The sequence below is a fragment of the Pseudophryne corroboree genome, chromosome 3 (genome assembly GCF_028390025.1).
Source record: "Pseudophryne corroboree isolate aPseCor3 chromosome 3, aPseCor3.hap2, whole genome shotgun sequence".
NCBI classification, from domain to species: domain Eukaryota; kingdom Metazoa; phylum Chordata; class Amphibia; order Anura; family Myobatrachidae; genus Pseudophryne; species Pseudophryne corroboree.
Genome location: NC_086446.1, coordinates 802,382,046 through 802,403,301, shown reverse-complemented (window position 1 = coordinate 802,403,301; position 21,256 = coordinate 802,382,046). Strand labels below are relative to the sequence as shown.

General features: G+C 48.2%; 1 protein-coding gene across 1 annotated transcript in view; it reads right to left on the bottom strand.

The window, feature by feature from the left end:
- The window catches only part of CCDC172 (coiled-coil domain containing 172), a 246,152-nt gene extending 227,707 nt beyond the window's left edge, over window positions 1–18,445 (bottom strand). The window contains exon 1 of the mRNA XM_063963338.1: window positions 18,307–18,445. Coding sequence (XP_063819408.1) covers window positions 18,307–18,445 — 139 coding nt within the window. The remainder of the gene's footprint in view (window positions 1–18,306) is intronic.
- Window positions 18,446–21,256: the final 2,811 nt, after the last annotated feature.

Sequence of the window (21,256 nt, the reverse complement as noted above, 5' to 3'; positions counted from 1 at the left end):
TTGTAGAATTTTACAAACGTGTTCTCCCCCGACCACGTAGCTGCTCGGCAGAGTTGTAATGCCGAGACCCCTCGGGCAGCCGCCCAGGATGAGCCCACCTTCCTTGTGGAATGGGCCTTGACAGATTTAGGCTGTGGCAGGCCTGCCACAGAATGTGCAAGTTGAATTGTGCTACAAATCAAACGAGCAATCGTCTGCTTAGAAGCAGGAGCACCCAGCTTGTTGGGTGCATACAGTATAAACAGCGAGTCAGATTTTCTGACTCCCGCCGTCCTTGAAATATATATTTTCAATGCCCTGACAACGTCCAGCAACTTGGAATCCTCCAAATCGCTAGTAGCCGCAGGCACCACAATAGGCTGGTTCAGGTGAAACGCTGACACCACCTTAGGCAGAAAATGAGGACGCGTCCGCAGTTCTGCCCTGTCCGAATGGAAAATCAGATATGGGCTTTTATACGATAAAGCCGCCAATTCTGACACTCTCCTGGCTGAAGCCAGGGCCAGTAGCATGGTTACTTTCCATGTAAGATATTTCAAATCCGCCGATTTGAGTGGCTCAAACCAATGGGATTTGAGAAAATCCAAAACTACATTAAGGTCCCACGGAGCCACTGGGGGCACAACCGGGGGCTGTATATGTAGTACTCCTTTTACAAAAGTCTGGACTTCAGGAACTGAAGCCAATTCTTTCTGGAAGAAAATCGACAGGGCCGAAATTTGAACCTTAATGGACCCCAACTTGAGGCCCATAGACAATCCTGTTTGCAGGAAATGTAGGAATCGACCCAATTGAAATTCCTCCGTGGGGGCCTTCCTGGCCTCGCACCACGCAACATATTTTCTCCAATGCGGTGATAATGTTGTGCAGTCACCTCCTTCCTGGCTTTAACCAGTGTAGGGATGACCTCTTCCGGAATGCCTTTTTCCCTTAGAATTCGGCGTTCAACCGCCACGCCGTCAAACGCAGCCGCGGTAAGTCTTGGAATAGACACGGTCCCTGCTGAATCAGGTCCCGTCTTAGAGGTAGAGGCCACGGATTTTCCGTGAGCATCTCCTGAAGTTCCGGGTACCAAGTCCTTCTTGGCCAATCCGGAGCCACGAGTATCGTTCTTACTCCCCTTTGCCGTATAATTCTCAGTACTTTGGGTATGAGAGGCAGAGGAGGAAACACATACACTGACTGGAACACCCACGGTGTTACCAGAGCGTCCACAGCTATTGCCTGAGGGTCTCTTGACCTGGCGCAATACCTGTCCAGTTTTTTGTTGAGGCGAGACGCCATCATATCCACCTTTGGTTTTTCCCAACGGTTCACAATCATGTGGAAGACTTCTGGATGAAGTCCCCACTCTCCCGGGTGTAGATCGTGTCTGCTGAGGAAGTCTGCTTCCCAGTTGTCCACTCCCGGAATGAACACTGCTGACAGTGCTATCACATGATCTTCCGCCCAGCGAAGAATCCTTGCAGCTTCTGCCATTGCTCTCCTGCTTCTTGTGCCGCCCTGTCTGTTTACGTGGGCGACTGCCGTGATGTTGTCCGACTGGATCAACACCGGCTGACCCTGAAGCAGGGGTTTTGCCAGGTTTAGAGCATTGTAAATCACTCTTAGCTCCAGTATATTTATGTGAAGAGACATCTCCAGGCTTGACCATACTCCCTGGAAGTTTCTTCCCTGTGTGACCGCTCCCCAGCCTCTCAGACTGGCATCCGTGGTCACCAGGACCCAGTCCTGTATGCCGAATCTGCGGCCTTCTAACAGATGAGCACTCTGTAACCACCACAGAAGAGACACCCTTGTCCGTGGCGATAAGGTTATCCGCTGATGCATCTGCAGATGCGATCCGGACCATTTGTCCAGCAGATCCCACTGAAAAGTTCGTGCGTGGAATCTGCCGAATGGGATTGCTTCGTAAGAAGCCACCATCTTTCCCAGGACTCTTGTGCATTGATGCACAGACACTTTTCCTGGTTTTAGGAGGTTCCTGACAAGTTCGGATAACTCCTTGGCTTTCTCCTCCGGTGAAGGGTTAAAACATGCTTTATGAACTCTTATGTGTTTGCAATGGATGCGTGCTGCCCTGTGTTAGATGCCTTTGTCTTTCATACAGATACCAGGCTTGTGTGGGTCTGGCATCCAAGGTCAGTTCCATACTAGATCAAACCTGTATTACTATTTCTGTGTTATCAAATATCCTGTGTTACATGTTGTGAGAAACTTGTAGAAAACCCATATATGAACATCCGCCTTTTTCTATTCTGCCTGGTAGCCGCTGGCGAGCCAATGGGAGTGTAACGACATGTCAGTTCCACCCATATGCATTGCCTTATATACTTTTGTTAACCTCATAATAAAACAGTGTGAATTTTTACTGCTGTTGTTGTGCATGTAATTGATAGCGTAAAGGTTTACACTCCAGACGTCTAAGAGGCCATCACATCGAGGGTTAAAGAAAATAAGGTCATATCCTTACAGCTGGGGGCTATGTCCGGGATTCAGTGATCGTCCCTGAATGGTAAGGATAGAGAATTTATTGTCTGTCTTTGCCATACAGGATTGCGGTCATACACTGAAGCTGAATCCGTGTCAGTGTTCCGGGAACACGTGACAAGGTAATATTTAAGTCCGGGACTTAATATTACGAAGTTTTATGTAAAAGCATAAAACAGGTATCAGGGATACCATAGAATCTTTAATGTCTGGGACTTAAAGATACGTCTGAGAAAGGACCAGGCGTCCAAGCGCAATTCTCCAAAGACGTCAGTATCTGGGATACTTAAAAATATAGACCTGGGGTCTATACGTAACGTAGAGAATACCCCGATTTGATCGTCTATATATTTTTGTATGTTTGTAGTGAGATAAGTTCTTATATTTGGTCCAGACGGCTGGTAAGTTTTCGTCTGCCAGATATCTTTACTCAAACACTTTTCTTGCTTCCTGTCTAAAACGCTGTATTTTTCTGACATCTTGTACGAATGGTAAGCGTACCCGTCAAAAGATTTCATGTTCTCATTATACAGATAATATTGTGATATTGTCAATGACTAATTAACTGGTTAAGCTGATGCATGTATAAGTAGAGTGTTGTATATTTTAGATAATTTTCTTTTAAAAGTTGTACTGTTGATTTATATTACTGTCTGACAATGGGCTCTAGTCAGAGTAAAAAACTGCATATCCCCCGCCCCTCCCTGGTGAGACATGCAAGATGTATGTCGCCCGCAACTCTACCTCAGAGTATTATTTAGTTAACCCATGGGTGGATAATTTAGCGGGATGGACAGAGAAAGCAGGACAGGACCCATTCCTACGGGAAGGCAGTAATTACCCTTTCTATATGGAGATTTAAGAAAAAATGTCAGTTTAGCACAGAAGCGAAACTGCAGAGAACTGTAAATCTTTGAAAATCCCTCTCCCTCCCCCCTTTGCATTCCAATGTATCCTGCGCTCAGAGACACAAATCTCTTGGCAGCAGTAACCCTTTCACACTAAATGGGATCGCCTCCGGCTTCACTGCTGGAGGGTGCGTCCACTAGCTCTATCCCTAACGCATCAGTAACCCAGAGTTTAGATAATAGTAAAACACTGTCCCAAGCCCACTATTACCCTCGATGGCTGTATATCTTATTTGCGCAAAGCTTGCAAAGGACGCAGCTATACACATATGAAGGAAGTCTTTAAAGCCTGTGTTTTTTTTATTTATTTTTTTTTGCCTGTCGCTGTGGCTTGTAAACAGAAACCTTCATAGTCTGTTACTGCGTTTTGGAAAAGGTTTAAGGACTGCTGGACAGATGACGCTGGCTTACCTTTGCTTAACTCAGAAAGCTTACTCACTTCCCCACTCACTCATAACTATCAGAACTCCAGACGCTTTGACAGACAGAACCAACCCCGCAGTCAGGGAACATTCCAAAGACCCCGCGCACTGACGGGGCCCGGAGGAGGGTATCCCAGCCTTTATTCAACTCTCCCGTCATAGTAAAGATTCACCTCTGCTGCCACTTATTATAAATGGAAGTAAAATTCCCTTTTTAGTGGACAGCGGTGCAACAACCAGTGTTTTGTGTTCTGACCTATGCAGTATCCCCTCTCACCAGAAAAGATAGAAGGTCTCCGCCCCATGATACAGCAATTCTTACAACAGGGTATCTCAGACATATTGTATCACCATACTGTACTCCTGTGAACCCTGTTGCCAAAGCTGATGGCAGTATAAGATTTGTACAGAATCTCAGAGCAATCAATCAGCTAATTGTCCCAATTGCACCAATTGTTCCAGATGTAAACTCACTCATTTCTGCAATCCCTGCAGATGCTGCGTTCTTCTCTGTATTTGATTTGAAGAATGCCTTTTCAGCATGCCTGTAGATTCACAGACACAATTACTTTTTGCCTTTTCTTTTGAGGGTAAACAACTTACCTGGTGCAGATTATTGACGCACCTGTTGTCTCCAGGCCACATTGAGGCCCTGGCAACCTCACCATGGTTCAGTCCTGCTACAGTATGCAGATGATCTGCTGCTCTGTAGTAAAACTAAGGAGGCCTGCCGAGAGGATGGTGTTTCATTACTAAACTGGCTTTGTGAATGTGGACACAAGGTGTCCAAAATAAAAATGCAATGGTGTAAAAAGCATGTTGATTACTTAGGTTTTGTGCTCACTCAGGGAGAGAGGAAAGTCAGTCCACAACGCATACAGTCTGTATTGGGCCTGGTCACCCCAACTACCCAGAAGGAACTATTGTCCTTCCTGGGTATGGTAAATTACTGCAGACAGTGGATTTCTGATTGCTCCTATTATGATAACATTTTGAGACAAGCCACACTGAAGGACAAACCTAAAACTGTACAATGGTCACAAGAAATGTTAACTGCATATGAAAGTTTAAAATGTATGTTGATAAAAAGTCCGGCACTTGGCCTCCCCAGTTATGTGCTACCTTTCCATCTATATGCAAGGGACAATTGTAAAACCATGGCGGGGGTGCTCACACAGTTTCATGGAGGGAAGTTGCGCCCCGTGGCATTTTTTTTCCAAAGTCATGCCAGTGTCTGTGCAAGGTATGCCTGCCTGCCTCAGGGCTTTGGCAGCCTGTGCAATGGTTGCAGAAATGGCCACTACCCTCACTTTAGGCCACATCACAGTACTCCACACCACACATGATGTCCTGGCAATACTTAAAGGCTTACACACACAGCACATGTCAGCACAACGCCTTAGTGGATATGAAGTACTCCTTTTGAGTAACCCTACCCTTACCATTAAATACACTGCTAGTTCTTCTGGCCCTGCACCCATTCTCAATGCCCTTTTAGGCTTGAAAGGTCCCGAGGATGAACCACCCGACCTACATGACTGTGCTGCTTCCATTGAAGCTGAAACCTCTCCCAGACTTGACATGTCTCCCGTTCCCATACCAGGCGCAGACATAGTTTTTGTTGACGGCTCCTGTAGTAGGCCCAATGACAATACATACCAGGCTGGCTATGCCATTGTCACCCTCCCTGATACTGTGTTGGAAACCCTACCAATACCTTATCAGTCCGCGCAAGCTGCAGAACTCATTGCACTCACTAGAGCATGTCCCTCCCTTGACAACGTCCATCTGCTCACTCAACTTCAAGCTGCTGCGACTAATACTGATCTCTCCGACTGGACTTACCCAATCCTGCAGAAAAAATCCTAAATCAGGATTAATCTGCAAAGAGGGGAAACCCTGTATACCCCAGTCCAGTGCCCCTTTGCTCGTTGCCCAGTGCCGTGGTGTTGGTCACCGTGGTGAAGCCACAACACTCCTCCTACTAACCAATGATTTTTATGTTACTAATGCCAAATCACTTGTGGACCAGTATGCTAGCAGATGCATCACTTGCCTCAGGAACAACCCTAATAAAGCTAAACACCAGCATCTTGAATACCCCACAGAAAACTCTAGGATACTCACCCTTTGAAATACTAATGGGTAGACCCTTTTCCTACACCCTGGGCTAAGAAACCACTAGTAATACAGGAAGGAGATCTAGAACTTATAAGGGAAGAGTATGTCAGGTCCCTGATAACAAAACTGAATGAAATTGAACATGAGGTTGTTTGTAAAAACCCTTTGAATCCACAGGAACCTACACACCCCTTTAAAGTCAGAGACAGAGTCGTGGTGAAGGTGCTCCCCAGGAACAAGAGCTCAGGAGACTTCACCTATGGTCCAGAGACAGAGGTCGTAGCAGTTACCCGGACAGCAGTCCTGACAGAGGAAAGTCCTACCTGGATCCATGCATCCCGAGTAAAAAAAAGGTTCCTAGACCAGACCTAGAGAGGGAAGCAAGTGATTCCAGTGAGGTACGAACCGGGGCAGACAGCCCTGACCTCCCACCTAGCGAAGAAAGAAGAACAGAAGAAGATGAGGAACCTGTCCCCTATCTTTATCCTGGGGACTATCTCGATAGCCCTACTGGCCCTCATTCACCTCACAATATGTGAAGTCGACATCACACAAACAGATGGGGTCCCCACCTTGTGGTACAATTCCTCCAATACACACGTAGCCACATACATCCTTGACTATTTTATGTTCCCCAAAATTGCTGATGACAAATATTATATACAACAAAGGAGGAAATCAGGAATGTCTGAGACAGTATATATTTGTGTTACTGACGAATGGTACTATGACATTAGATATTATGGATCTAATTGTAATTCCTGGGAAGCTGTGGGGTGGAATACAGGAGTAGATTGGAAATATGGCCCATCATTTGCAAAAAATAGATATAGCAAATATCCCCAAAACAAACCTTTAAAGCCCCATATTGCCACTTCTAAAGATATGGTGGCTATTACTAACCCTACCTTTGAAGACACCCTAGCTATTGAAACTGGTTTCTCTGACATTAATTTTGGTTGGAATGGATGAAGTATAGTGCTAACAAACACAATAAAAGCAACTGTTATGTCTGTGGCAAATCTAGGCCCCACCTAGGTACAGTGCCCCTTAATATACCCCTAGAACAGGAAAATTGTTTTTTTTTTCAGCCTTTTTAATGATCACCGATGACCCCACTCCTCCCTCTAATACTCCTGCTAATCGAAAGAAAAGAGCACTCCCAGGAGGTAGCTTTGACCCCCACGTATACATTGAACTGTAAATAAAAAACGTAGCCTGGATTAATTATATATATATTATAATCAACAAAGATTTGTTAATGATACCAAAGATGCTCTTAAAGGTATAGCTGAACAGCTAGAAGCCACTTCCCAAATGACATTCCAAAATAGAATGGCCCTTGACATGATCCTAGCAGAAAAAGGCGGTACATGTGTTTACATTAGTAAGGTGGAAGGCTGTTGTACATATATTCCTGACAACACTGGTCCCAATGGTAAGGTTACTTTAGCCATAAACAAGTTAGAAACCTTATCCATAGAACTTAAGAAAAATTCAGGTATTGATAACCCATGGAGCCAATATTTTGGGTGGTTTGAAAATTGGAAACAGGCTCTTGTGCAAATAAGCATATTTATACTCATAACTTTAATTCTTTTAGGCATTATAGTTTATTGTGTAATTCCCTGTGGAAAGAAACTTACCTCCAAAGGCATTGATAAGGCCCTGATGTATTATGACATAACCACCAGTCCTGTCACCTCCTCTGATAGTGAGGGACCCGACGATTATGTCCAATATCTCAAGAACTGGAGAAACAAGAAAGGAGCCTCACTCAAGAATCATGTCATATAATAATCATGATTCTAAGAGGGGATTGAAGGGTTAAAACATGCTTTATGAACTCTTATGTGTTTGCAATGGATGCGTGCTGCCCTGTGTTAGATGCCTTTGTCTTTCATACAGATACCAGGCTTGTGTGGGTCTGGCATCCAAGGTCAGTTCCATACTAGATCAAACCTGTATTACTATTTCTGTGTTATCAAATATCCTGTGTTACATGTTGTGAGAAACTTGTAGAAAACCCATATATGAACATCCGCCTTTTTCTATTCTGCCTGGTAGCCGCTGGCGAGCCAATGGGAGTGTAACGACATGTCAGTTCCACCCATATGCATTGCCTTATATACTTTTGTTAACCTCATAATAAAACAGTGTGAATTTTTACTGCTGTTGTTGTGCATGTAATTGATAGCGTAAAGGTTTACACTCCAGACGTCTAAGAGGCCATCACATCGAGGGTTAAAGAAAATAAGGTCATATCCTTACATCCGGAAGAAACACCTTTTTCTGAACCGTGTCCAGAATCATTCCCAGGAACAGCAGACGTGTTGTCGGGGTCAACTGAGATTTTGGGAAATTCAGAATCCACCCGTGTTGTTGCAGCACTACTTGGGTTAGTGCTACTCCGTCCTCCAGCTGTTCTCTGGACCTTGCCCTTATCAGGAGATCGTCCAAGTAAGGGATAATTAATACGCCTCTTCTTCGCAGAAGAATCATCATTTCGGTCATTATCTTGGTAAAGACCCGAGGTGCCGTGGACAATCCAAACGGCAGCGTCTGAAACTGATAATGACAGTTTTGCACCACGAACCTGAGGTACCCTTGATGTGAAGGGCAAATTGGGACATGCAGGTAAGCATCTTTTATGTCCAGGGACACCATAAAGTCCCCTTCTTCCAGATTCGCTATCACTGCTCTGAGTGATTCCATCTTGAACTTGAATTTTTGTATGTACAGGTTCAAAGATTTCAGATTTAGAATAGGTCTTACCGAGCCGTCCGGCTTCGGTACCACAAATAGCGTGGAGTAATACCCCTTTCCCTGTTGTAGGAGGGGTACCTTGACTATCACCTGCTGAGAAAACAGCTTGTGAATGGCTTCCAATACCGTCGCCCTGTCTGAGGGAGACGTTGGCAAAGCAGACTTTAGGAACCGGCGAGGGGGAGACTTCTCGAATTCCAACCTGTAACCCTGAGATACTACCTGCAGGATCCAGGGGTCCACCTGTGAGCAAGCCCACTGCGCGCTGAAATTCTTGAGTCGACCCCCCACCGCTCCTGAGTCCGCTTGTAAAGCCCCAGCGTCATGCTGAGGGCTTTGCAGAACCCGCGGAGGGCTTCTGTTCTTGGGAAGGAGCTGCTTGCTGCCCTCTCTTACCCTTTCCTCTGCCTCGGGGCAGATATGACTGTCCTTTTGCCCGCTTGTTCTTATAGGACCGAAAGGACTGCGGCTGAAAAGACGGTGTCTTTTTCTGTTGGGAGGGGGTCTGAGGTAAAAAGGTGGATTTCCCGGCAGTTGCCGTGGCCACCAAATCCGATAGACCGACGCCAAATAATTCCTCCCCTTTATACGGCAATACTTCCATATGCCGTTTGGAATCCGCATCACCTGACCACTGTCGTGTCCATAAACTTCTTCTGGCAGATATGGACATCGCACTTACTCTCGATGCCAGAGTGCAAATATCCCTCTGAGCATCTCGCATATAAAGAAAAGCATCCTTTAATTGCTCTAAAGTCTGTAAAATGCTGTCCCTATCCAGGGTATCAATATTTTCAGTCAGGGAATCCGACCAGACCACTCCAGCACTGCACATCCAGGCTGAAGCGATGGCTGGTCGCAGTATAACACCAGTATGTGTGTATATACTTTTTAGAGTAGTTTCCAGCCTCCTATCAGCTGGATCCTTGAGGGCGGCCGTATCAGGAGACGGTAACGCCACTTGTTTTGATAAGCGTGTGAGCGCCTTATCCACCTTAGGGGGTGTTTCCCAGCGCGCCCTAACCTCTGGCGGGAAAGGGTATAATGCCAATAACTTTTTAGAAATTAGCCCTTTTCTATCTGGGTTAACCCACGCTTCATCACATACATCATTCAATTCCTCTGATTCAGGAAAAACTACAGGTAGTTTTTTAACCCCCCACATAATACCCCTTTTTGTGGTACTTGTAGTATCAGAGATATGCAAAGTCTCCTTCATTGCCGTGATCATATAACGTGTGGCCCTACTGGAAAATACGTTTGTTTCTTCACCGTCGACACTAGATTCAGTGTCCGTGTCTGGGTCTGTATCGACCGACTGAGGTAAAGGGCGTTTTACAGCCCCTGACGGTGTCTGAGACGCCTGGGCAGGTACCAACTGGTTTGACGGCCGTCTCATGTCGTCAACTGATTTTTGTAATGTGCTGACATTATCACGTAATTCCATAAACAAAGCCATCCATTCCGGTGTCGACTCCCTAGGGGGTGACATCACCATTACCGGCAATTGCTCCGCCTCCACACCAACATCGTCCTCATACATGTCGACACACACGTACCGACACACAACAGACACACCGGGAATGCTCTATTGAAGACAGGACCCCACTAGCCCTTTGGGGAGACAGAGGGAGAGTTTGCCAGCATACACCCAAGCGCTATAATATATATGGGAACAACCCTATATAAGTGTTGTATCCTTATAGCAGCTTAAATATATTAATATCGCCAAAAAAAGTGCCCCCCCTCTCTGTTTTACCCTGTTTCTGTAGTGCAGTGCAGGGGAGAGTCCTGGGAGCCTTCCTCACAGCGGAGCTGAGCAGGAAAATGGCGCTGTGTGCTGAGGAGAATAAGCCCCGCCCCCTATTTCGGCGGGCTCTTCTCCGGAATCTGTGAGATCTGGCAGGGGTTAAATACATCCATATAGCCTCAAAGGGCTATATGTGATGTATTTTTAGCCATAAAAAGGTATAATACATTGCTGCCCAGGGCGCCCCCCCAACGCCCTGCACCCTCCGTGATTGCTGTGTGAAGTGTGCTGACAACAATGGCGCACAGCTGCAGTGCTGTGCGCTACCTCAGGAAGACTGAAAAGTCTTCTGCCGCCTGCTTCTGGACCTCTTCCATCTTCGGCATCTGCAAGGGGGATCGGCGGCGCGGCTCCGGGACGAACCCCAGGGTGAGACCTGTGTTCCGACTCCCTCTGGAGCTAATGGTGTCCAGTAGCCTAAGAAGCCAATCCATCCTGCACGCAGGTGAGTTCACTTCTCTCCCCTAAGTCCCTCGATGCAGTGAGCCTGTTGCCAGCAGGACTCACTGAAAATAAAAAACCTAAAAAACTTTTTCTAAGCAGCTCTTTAGGAGAGCCACCTAGATTGCACCCTGCTCGGACGGGCACAAAAACCTAACTGAGGCTTGGAGGAGGGTCATAGGGGGAGGAGCCAGTGCACACCACCTGATCCTAAAGCTTTATTTTTGTGCCGTCTCCTGCGGAGCCGCTAATCCCCATGGTCCTGACGGAGTCCCCAGCATCCACTAGGACGTTAGAGAAAATAAGATTTTACTTACCGATAAATCTATTTCTCGTAGTCCGTAGTGGATGCTGGGGACTCCGTCAGGACCATGGGGAATAGCGGCTCCGCAGGAGACAGGGCACAAAAGCAAGCTTTTAGGATCACATGGTGTGTACTGGCTCCTCCCCCTATGACCCTCCTCCAAGCCTCAGTTAGGTACTGTGCCCGGACGAGCGTACACAATAAGGAAGGATCTTGAATCCCGGGTAAGACCCAAACCAGCCACACCAATCACACCGTACAACTTGTGATCTGAACCCAGTTAACAGTATGATAACAATGAAGTAGCCTCTAAAAAAGATGGCTCACAACAATAATAACCCGATTTTTGTAACAATAACTATGTACAAGTAATGCAGACAATCCGCACTTGGGATGGGCGCCCAGCATCCACTACGGACTACGAGAAATAGATTTATCGGTAAGTAAAATCTTATTTTCTCTAACGTCCTAGTGGATGCTGGGGACTCCGTCAGGACCATGGGGATTATACCAAAGCTCCCAAACGGGCGGGAGAGTGCGGGTGACTCTGCAGCACCGAATGAGAGAACTCCAGGTCCTCCTCAGCCAGGGTATCAAATTTGTAGAATTTTACAAACGTGTTCCCCCCTGACCACGTAGCTGCTCGGCAAAATTTTAAAGCCGAGACCCCCTCGGGCATCCGCCCAAGATGAGCCCACCTTCCTTGTGGAATGGGCATTGACAGATTTTGGCTGTGGCAGGCCTGCCACAGACTGTGCAAGCTGAATTGTACTACAAATCCAACGAGCAATAGTCTGCTTAGAAGCAGGAGCACCCATCTTTTGGGGTGCATACAATATAAACAGCAAGTCAGACTTTCTGACTCCAGCCGTCCTGGAAATATATATATATATATATATATATATATATATATATATATATATATATTTTTAGGGCCCCGACAACGTCTAGCAACTTGGAGTCCTCCAAGTCCCTAGTAGCCGCAGGCACCACAATATGTTGTTTCAGGCGAAACGCTGACACCACCTTAGGAAGAAACTGGGGACGAGTCCGCAGTTCTGCCCTGTCCGAATGGAAAAACAAATATGAGCTTTTTTTAAGACAAAGCCCCCAATTCTGACAATCGCCTGGCCGAGGCCAGGGCCACAACATGGTCCCTTTCCATGTGAGATATTTCAAATCCACAGATTTGATCGGTTCAAACCAATATGATTTGAGGAATCCCAACACTACGTTGAGATCCCACGGTGCCACTGGAGGCACACAAGGGGCTGTATATGCAATACTCCCTTGACAAACGTCTGGACTTCAGGAATTGAAGCCAATTTTTTCTGGAAGAAAATCTACAGGGCCGAAACTTGAACCTTAATGGACCCCAATTTGAGGCTCATAGACACTCCTGTTTTCAGGAAGTGCAGAAATCGACCTAGTTGAAATTTTTTCGTGGGGCCTTCCTGGCCTCACCCACGCAACATATTTTCACCACATGTGGTGATAACGTTGTGCGGTCACCTCCTTCCTGGCTTTGACCAGGGTAGGTATGACCTCTTCCGGAATGCCTTTTCCCTTAGGATCCGGCGTTCAACCGCCATGCCGTCAAACGCAGTCGCGGTAAGTCTTGGAACAGACAAGGTCCCTGCTGGAGCAGGTCCTTTCTTAGAGGCAGATGCCACGGTTCCTCTTGGAACAGACATGGTTCTTGCTGAAAGCAAATCCCATCTTAGCTCCCGAGGCCATTAGTCCTCTGTGAGCATCTCTTGAAGTTCCGGGTACCAAGTCCCTCTTGGCCAATCCGGAGCCACGAGTATAGTTCTTACTCCTCTACGTCTTATAATTCTCAATACCTTGGTTATGAGAAGCAGAAGAGGGAACACATACACCGACTGTTACACCCACGGTGTTACCAGGACGTCCACAGCTATCGCCTGAAGGTCTCGTGACCTGGCGCAATACCTGTCCCGTTTTTTGTTCGGGCGGGACGCCATCATTTCCACCTTTGGTCTTTCCCAACGGTTCACAATCATGCGGAAAACTTCCCGATGAAGTTCCCACTCTCCCGGGTGGAGGTCGTGCCTGCTGAGGAAGTCTGCTTCCCAGTCGTCCACTCCCGGAATGAACACTGCTGACAGTGCTATCACATGATTTTCCGTCTAGCGAAAAATCCTTGCAGTTTTGACCACTGCCCTCCTGCTTCTTGTGCCGCCCTATCTGTTTACGTGGGCGACTGCCGTGATGTTATCCCACTGGATCAATACCGGCTGACCTTGAAGCAGAGGCCTTGCTAAGCTTATAGCATTACAAATTTGCTCTTAGCTCCAGTATATTTATGTGGAGAGAATTCTCCAGACTTGATCACACTCCCTGGAAATTTTTTCCCTGTGTGACTGCTCCCCAGCCTCTCAGGCTGGCCTCCGTGGATACCAGCATCCAATCCTGAATGCCGAATCTGCGGCCCTCTAGAAGATGAGCACTCTGTAATCACCACAGGAGAGACACCCTTGTCCTTGGATATAGGGTTATCCGCTGATGCATCTGAAGATGCGATCCGGACCATTTGTCCAGCAGATCCCACTGAAGAGTTCTTGCGTGAAATCTGCCGAATGGAAGCGCTTCGTAATAAGCCACCATTTTTTTTTTTTTTTTTTTTTTTTTACCAGGACTCTTGTGCAATGATGCACTGACACTTTTCCTGGTTTTAGGAGGATCCCGATTAGCTCGGATAACTCCCTGGCTTTCTCCTCTGGGAGAAACACCCTTTTCCTGGACTGTGTCCAGAATCATCCCTAGGACCAGCAGACGTGTCGTCGGAACAACTGCGGTTTTGGAATATTTAGAATCCACCCGTGCTGTCGTAGAACTACTTGAGATAGTGCTACTCCGACCTCCAACTGTTCTCTGGACCTTGTTCTTATCAGGAGGTCGTCCATTTTCTTTGAAGACGAATCCTCATTTCGGTCATTACCTTGGTAAAGACCCGGGGTGCCTTGGACACTCCAACGGCATCGTCTGAAACTGATAGTGACAGTTCTGTACCACGAACCTGAGGTACCCTTGGTGAGAAAAGCAAATTTTGGGACATGGAGGTAAGCATCCCTGATGTCCCGGGACACCATATAGTCCCCTTGTTCCCAGTCCGCTATCACTGCTCTGAGTGACTCCATCTGGATTTGAACCCTTGTAAGTGTTCAAATTTTTCAGATTTAGAATCGGTCTCACCTAGCCTTCTGGCTTCAGTACCACCCTATAGTGTGGAACAATACCCCTTTCCTTGTTGTAGGAGGGGTAATTTTATTATCACCTGCTGGGAATACAGCTTGTGAATTGTTTTCAATACTGCCTCCCTGTCGGAGGGGGACATTGGTACAGCAGACTACAGGAACCTGCGAGGGGGGAAACGCCTCGACATTCCAATCTGTGCCCCTTTGATACTACTTGTAGGATCCAGGGGTCCTGTACGGTCCCAGCGTCATGCTGAGAACTTAGTAGAAGCGGTGGAGGGCTTCTGTTACTGGGAATGGGCTGCCTGCTGCAGTCTTCTTCCCTTTCCTCTATCCCTGGGCAGATATCTTATAGGGACGAAAAGACTGAGGCTGAAAAGACGGTGTCTTTTTCTGCAGAGATGTGACTTAGGGTAAAAAACGGTGGATCTTCCAGCAGTTGCCGTGGCCACCAGGTCCCATGGACCGACCCCAAATAACTCCTCCCCTTTTATACGGCAATACATCTTTGTGCCGTTTGGAATCTGCATCCCCTGACCACTGTCGTGTCCATAAACATCTTCTTGCAGATATGGACATCGCATTTACTCTTGATGCCAGAGTGCAAATATCCCTCTGCGCATCTCGTATATATAGAAATGCATCCTTTAAATGCTCTATAGTCAATAAAATACTGTCCCTGTCAAGGGTATCAATATTTTTAGTCAGGGAATCCGACCAAGCCACCTCAGCTCTGCACATCCAGGCTGAGGCGATCGCTGGTCACAGTATAACACCAGCATGTGTGTGTATACTTTTTAGGATATTTTTCTGATAAGCATGTGAGCGCCTTATCCACCCTGAGGGGTGTTTCCCAATGCGCCTTAACTTCTGGCGGGAAAGGGTATACCGCCAATAATTTTCTATCGGGGGAAACCCACGCATCATCACACACTTCATTTAATTTATCTGATTCAGGAAAAACTACAGGTAGTTTTTTCACCTCACACATAATACCCTTCTTTGTGGTACTTGGAGTATCAGAAATATGTAACACCTCCTTCATTGCCCTTAACGTGTGGCCCTAAAGGAAAATACGTTTGTTTCTTCACCGTCGACACTGAAATCAGTGTCCGTGTCTGGGTCTATGTCGACCGACTGAGGTAAATGGGCGTTTTTACAAGCCCCTGACGGTGTCTGAGACGCCTGGACCGGTACTAATTTGTTCGCCGGCCGTCTCATGTCGTCAACCCACTTGCAGCGTGTTGACATTATCACGTAATTCCATAAGTAAGCCATCCATTCCGGTGTCGACTCCCTAGAGAGTGACATCACCATTACAGGCAATTTGCTCCGCCTCCTCACCAACATTTTCCTCATACATGTCGACACACACGTACCGACATACAGCACACACATAGGGAATGCTCTGATAGAGGACAGGACCCACTAGCCCTTTGGGGAGACAGAGGGAGAGTTTGCCAGCACACACCAAAATGCTATAATTATACAGGGACAACCCTTATATAAGTGTTCCTCCCATATAGCATTTAATATATATGTATATCGCCAAATCAGTGCCCCCCCTCTCTGTTTTAACCCTGTTTCTGTAGTGCAGTGCAGGGGAGAGCCTGGGAGCCTTCCCCTCAGCCTTTCTGTGAGGGAAAATGGCGCTGTGTGCTGAGGAGAATAGGCCCCGCCCCCTTTTCGGCGGGCTTCTTCTCCGGAGATTGTGAAGTCTGGCAGGGGTTAAATACATCCATATAGCCTCAAGGGCTATATGTGATGTATTTTTCGCCATACAGGTATTCTACATTGCTGCCAGGGCGCCCCCCCCCGCGCCCTGCACCCTCCGTGATCGCTGTGGGAAGTGTGCTGACAGACAATGGCGCACAGCTGCAGTGCTGTGCGCTACCTGAGGAAGACTGAAAAGTCTTCTGCCGCCTGGTTCCGGACCTCTTCAATCTTCAGCATCTGCAAGGGGGTCGGCGGCGCGGCTCCGGGACGAACCCCAGGGCGAGACCTGTGTTCCGACTCCCTCTGAAGCTAATGGTGTCCAGTAGCCTAAGAATCCAATCCATCCTGCACGCAGGTGAGTTGAAATTCTCTCCCCTAAGTCCCTCGATGCAGTGAGCCTGTTGCCAGCAGGACTCACTGAAAATAAAGAACCTAAAAACTTTTTCTAAGCAACTCTTTAAGAGAGCCACCTAGATTGCACCCTTCTCGGACGGGCACAAAAACCTAACTGAGGCTTGGAGGAGGGTCATAGGGGGAGGAGCCAGTACACACCATGTGATCCTAAAAGCTTGCTTTTGTGCCCTGTCTCCTGCGGAGCCGCTATTCCCCATGGTCCTGACGGAGTCCCCAGCATCCACTAGGACGTTAGAGAAAATATGTTATCTGCCAATTATGTGCCCCCCCCCCCCCCCTTCTCTTTTAAACACCCCTTCAATGTGTGTAAGCAGGGGAGAGTCCGGGGAGCTTCCTCTCAGCGTTCTGTGGAGAGAAAAATGGCGCTGGTGAGTGCTGAGGGAGAAGCCCCGCCCCCTCGGCTGCGGGCTTCAGTCCCGCTCAAAGTTATTAAAAAATGGCGGGGGCTCTTTTATATACATGTACAGTGCCCACCTATACATGTATATTGTCTTTTGCCATAATAGAGGTGTTATATTGCTGCCTAGGGCGCCCCCCCTGCGCCCTGCACCCTTACAGTGACCGGAGCATGTGAGGTGTATGGGAGCAATGACGCACAGCTGCAGTGCTGTGCGTTACCTCAGTGAAGCTCTGAAGGCTTCTGCCGCCTGAGACGTCTTCTGACTTCGTTTCTTCTGGCTCTGTGAGGAGAACGACGGCGCAGCTCTGGGGGTGGACGCCCAGTAAGAACCTGCGTTCACCCCCTCTGGAGCTAATGGTGTCCAGTAGCCGAGGAAGCAGCGGACAAGAAGGTCTGCCCCTCTCTCCTCAGTCCCTCAATGCAGGGAGCCTGTTGCCAGCAGTGCTCCCTGTAAAAATGTAGAAAAAATCCAAACAAAAATGCTTTCTAGGCAGAGAACTCAGGGAGCTCCCTGCAGTGCACCCCTCTCGCTCTGGGCACAGTGTAAAACTGAGGTCTGGAGGAGGGGCATAGAGGGAGGAGCCAGTGCACACCCCGAATCCAAAGCTTTCTTAAAGTGCCCTATCTCCTGCGGAGCCCGTCTATTCCCCATGGTCCTTACGAAGTCCCCAGCATCCTCTAGGACGTTAGAGAAAGGGCTATTATGACATGGCGGGGAGGGGGTGTAGCGCCCCCTGTAAGTGGTTGCCAGTAGTTACACAGTGAGATATAGAGGCCTGAGGGACAATAGTGACATTGAGGGGTGTAGCGCCTCCTGTGAGTGGTTGCCAGTAGTTACACAGTGAGATATAGAGGCCTGAGGGACAATAGTGACATTGAGGGGAGTGAGGGGTGTAGCGCCTCCTGTGAGTGGTTGCCTGTAGTTACACAGTGAGATTATAGAGGCCTGAAGTAGAGTAAGTGACATGGGGGGGTGTAGCGCCCCCTGTGTGCGGTTCATACTTGCCTACCTGACCCTCTCCATGAGGGAGAAAATGCTCTGTTCCTGGACTTTCCTGGTAATGTATGATTGCCATCACCTGTGGTGAGCTAGTTCATTGATAAGAAAGGTGTTTCACCACAGGTGATGGCAATCATACATTACCAGGCAAGTCCAGGAACAGAGCATTTTCTCCCTCATGGAGAGGGTCAGGTTGGCAAGTATGGTGCGGTTCCCAGTAGTTACAGTGAGTGACAGTGGCCTGAGGTACAGTAGTGATGACATGGCGGGGTGTAGACTCTATGATCAGCCTTCACCCTCCTGGATGACTCTGCGCCTCTCCTGAGCCTGCTGCTGAGAGAGCACTATGTGCTGGAAGAGGGAGTCCACACTCATCTCCTGCAGCATGGCGGATTGCTGTATCACACGGCCGCCACTAGTAGGCCGCGTTACCATGGCAACCCCCTTCCCGCCCAGCCGCGAGGGCGAGCTCACTGCTCCGCGCTTTGGTTTCTGGAACCTAGAGTTCCAGTGAAAGTATTCAGCGCGCGTTCATATCAGGGCAGGACTACGTTTCCCAGAACTCACTGCGCTGCTGTTTAGTCAAATCAGATCGAAGGTGTGACCGCCTCTCCGTCCTCTGCTGTTCCAGCTGCTGCTGAGGTGGTACACGCACTGTCCCTCAGACAATGGGGAACTATTCCGCTGGCCTTGCTCCTCCCCCTTGTGTCGTGGCTCCTCCCCCTGACGGAAAAGGTCCCTTAGCCCAATAGGTGTGCAGCTGAGGCTTATCTTTGGTTGAGGAGGGTCTCATAACTCCCACGGTAGTGAGGTGGAACTACAGATCCCAGCATGTGTAGCTATGGTTGAAGCCTTCTGGTAGAGTATTGTAGACATGAGATAGTCATTCTGCCTGTGTGACCGCCCTGTGCTGTGTATCTGATTGTTGATGTGTAATGATAAGTAAGTAATGAGCAGTAATTAGTAAATGAGCGTCGTAGATGGGAAGCGCACATCTTATGTTGTCAGCGCTCGCTGCTGCTGGGCCGGCCAAGCGGCACTCCCTTTCATGCGGGATCGCCAAGCGGCACTCCCTTTCATGCGCGATCGCCAAGCGCCACTCCCTTCCATGCGGGATCGCCAAGCGCCACTCCCTTTCATGCGGGATCGCCAAGCGGCACTCCCTTTCATGCGGGATCGCCAAGCGGCACTCCCTTTCATGCGCGTTCGCCAAGCGGCACTCCCTTTCATGCGCGATCGCCAAGCGGCACTCCTTTTCATGCGGGATCGCCAAGCGGCACTCCCTTTCATGTGGGATCGCCGACGGAGCTTTCTGACTAGAGGAGAGATAGGAGGGTGGAGAGAGCTGTAAGTGACACAGGGATCCCAGCTTCTGCTCCTCCCCGCCTGGGTGTCTGCGTCCTGTGTAACCTGTTATCAAATGAGGGCCTAGAGAGAGACACACACACAGTGTCGGGCTGGGGCATGGAGGGTCCATCAGGTAAAGGCCTAGGGGTGTGCCCAGCTGCCACAGAGGCTTGGCTAACAATGTATGGGCCACATGATAAATATATATAGTAAATACTGCTAGTGCATGCATGATAATGTACCAGATTAATAACTGCAATGCTCTGTAGATAATATGTATTATGTACAATTCAAGTGCACAGTCGGGACCTGATCCATAGAGGAGGATGTGGGTCCCCAGGCAGCGGGGGCCTCCGGTGGTTTCCCCTGTGGTTCGGTCCAACCCTGCACACACAGACACACAGAGGGCGGTATTCAATTCTTTCCACCATTCTGTTTCTGCTGACGTGCACGCCCAACCCTTTAAGCAGCTAAACCTGATTACTATGGGCGCGATATACAGTACAACATTGGTTTAAATGTAATATACACAATCCATACATTTATTCCAGGAGGGACAAAATGCTCTCTACCTGGACTTACTTCTCAAGTTATGATTACAATAACTTTTGTTGAAACACCTTTCTTACCAATTAATTAGTTAAATTCAGGTGACGCTAACCATATAGAGGGAAGACCATTTTTTCTTTGTCCCTCCTGCAATGAGTCATGTTGGGTGGTATGCACAATCTAGTTTACTCCCCCCACCCTTCAATCAGGGCCCCCCTGTTTTAAGTGCCTTGGGCACCCCTAAGGCTTAATTCGGCCCTGCTCATACCTCCCAACATGATCCTCTCCAGGAGGGACGCAATGCTATGCTCCTGGACTTCTTCTCTTAATTTATGATTGCCGGCACCTGTGCTGAACAGGTTAATGGATAAGAAAGGTGTTTCAGCACAGGTGATGGCAATCATAAATTAAGAGGGAAGTCCAGGGGCAGAGCATTCTGTCCCTCCTGGAGAGGGTCATGTTGGGAGGTATGCATCCTTTCATGCGGGATCGCCAAGCGGCACTCCCTTTCATGCGGGATCGCAAAGCCGCACTCCCTTTCATGCGGGATCGCCAAGCGGCACTCCCTTTCATGCAGGATCGCCAAGCGGCACTCCCTTTCATGCGCGTTCGCCAAGCGGCACTCCCTTTCATGCGCGATCGCCAAGCGGCACTCCTTTTCATGCGGGATCGCCAAGCGGCACTCCCTTTCATGTGGGATCGCCGACGGAGCTTTCTGACTAGAGGAGAGATAGGAGGGTGGAGAGAGCTGTAAGTGACACAGGGATCCCAGCTTCTGCTCCTCCCCGCCTGGGTGTCTGCGTCCTGTGTAACCTGTTATCAAATGAGGGCCTAGAGAGAGACACACACACAGTGTCGGGCTGGGGCATGGAGGGTCCATCAGGTAAAGGCCTAGGGGTGTGCCCAGCTGCCACAGAGGCTTGGCTAACAATGTATGGGCCACATGATAAATATATATAGTAAATACTGCTAGTGCATGCATGATAATGTACCAGATTAATAACTGCAATGCTCTGTAGATAATATGTATTATGTACAATTCAAGTGCACAGTCGGGACCTGATCCATAGAGGAGGATGTGGGTCCCCAGGCAGCGGGGGCCTCCGGTGGTTTCCCCTGTGGTTCGGTCCAACCCTGCACACACAGACACACAGAGGGCGGTATTCAATTCTTTCCACCATTCTGTTTCTGCTGACGTGCACGCCCAACCCTTTAAGCAGCTAAACCTGATTACTATGGGCGCGATATACAGTACAACATTGGTTTAAATGTAATATACACAATCCATACATTTATTCCAGGAGGGACAAAATGCTCTCTACCTGGACTTACTTCTCAAGTTATGATTAC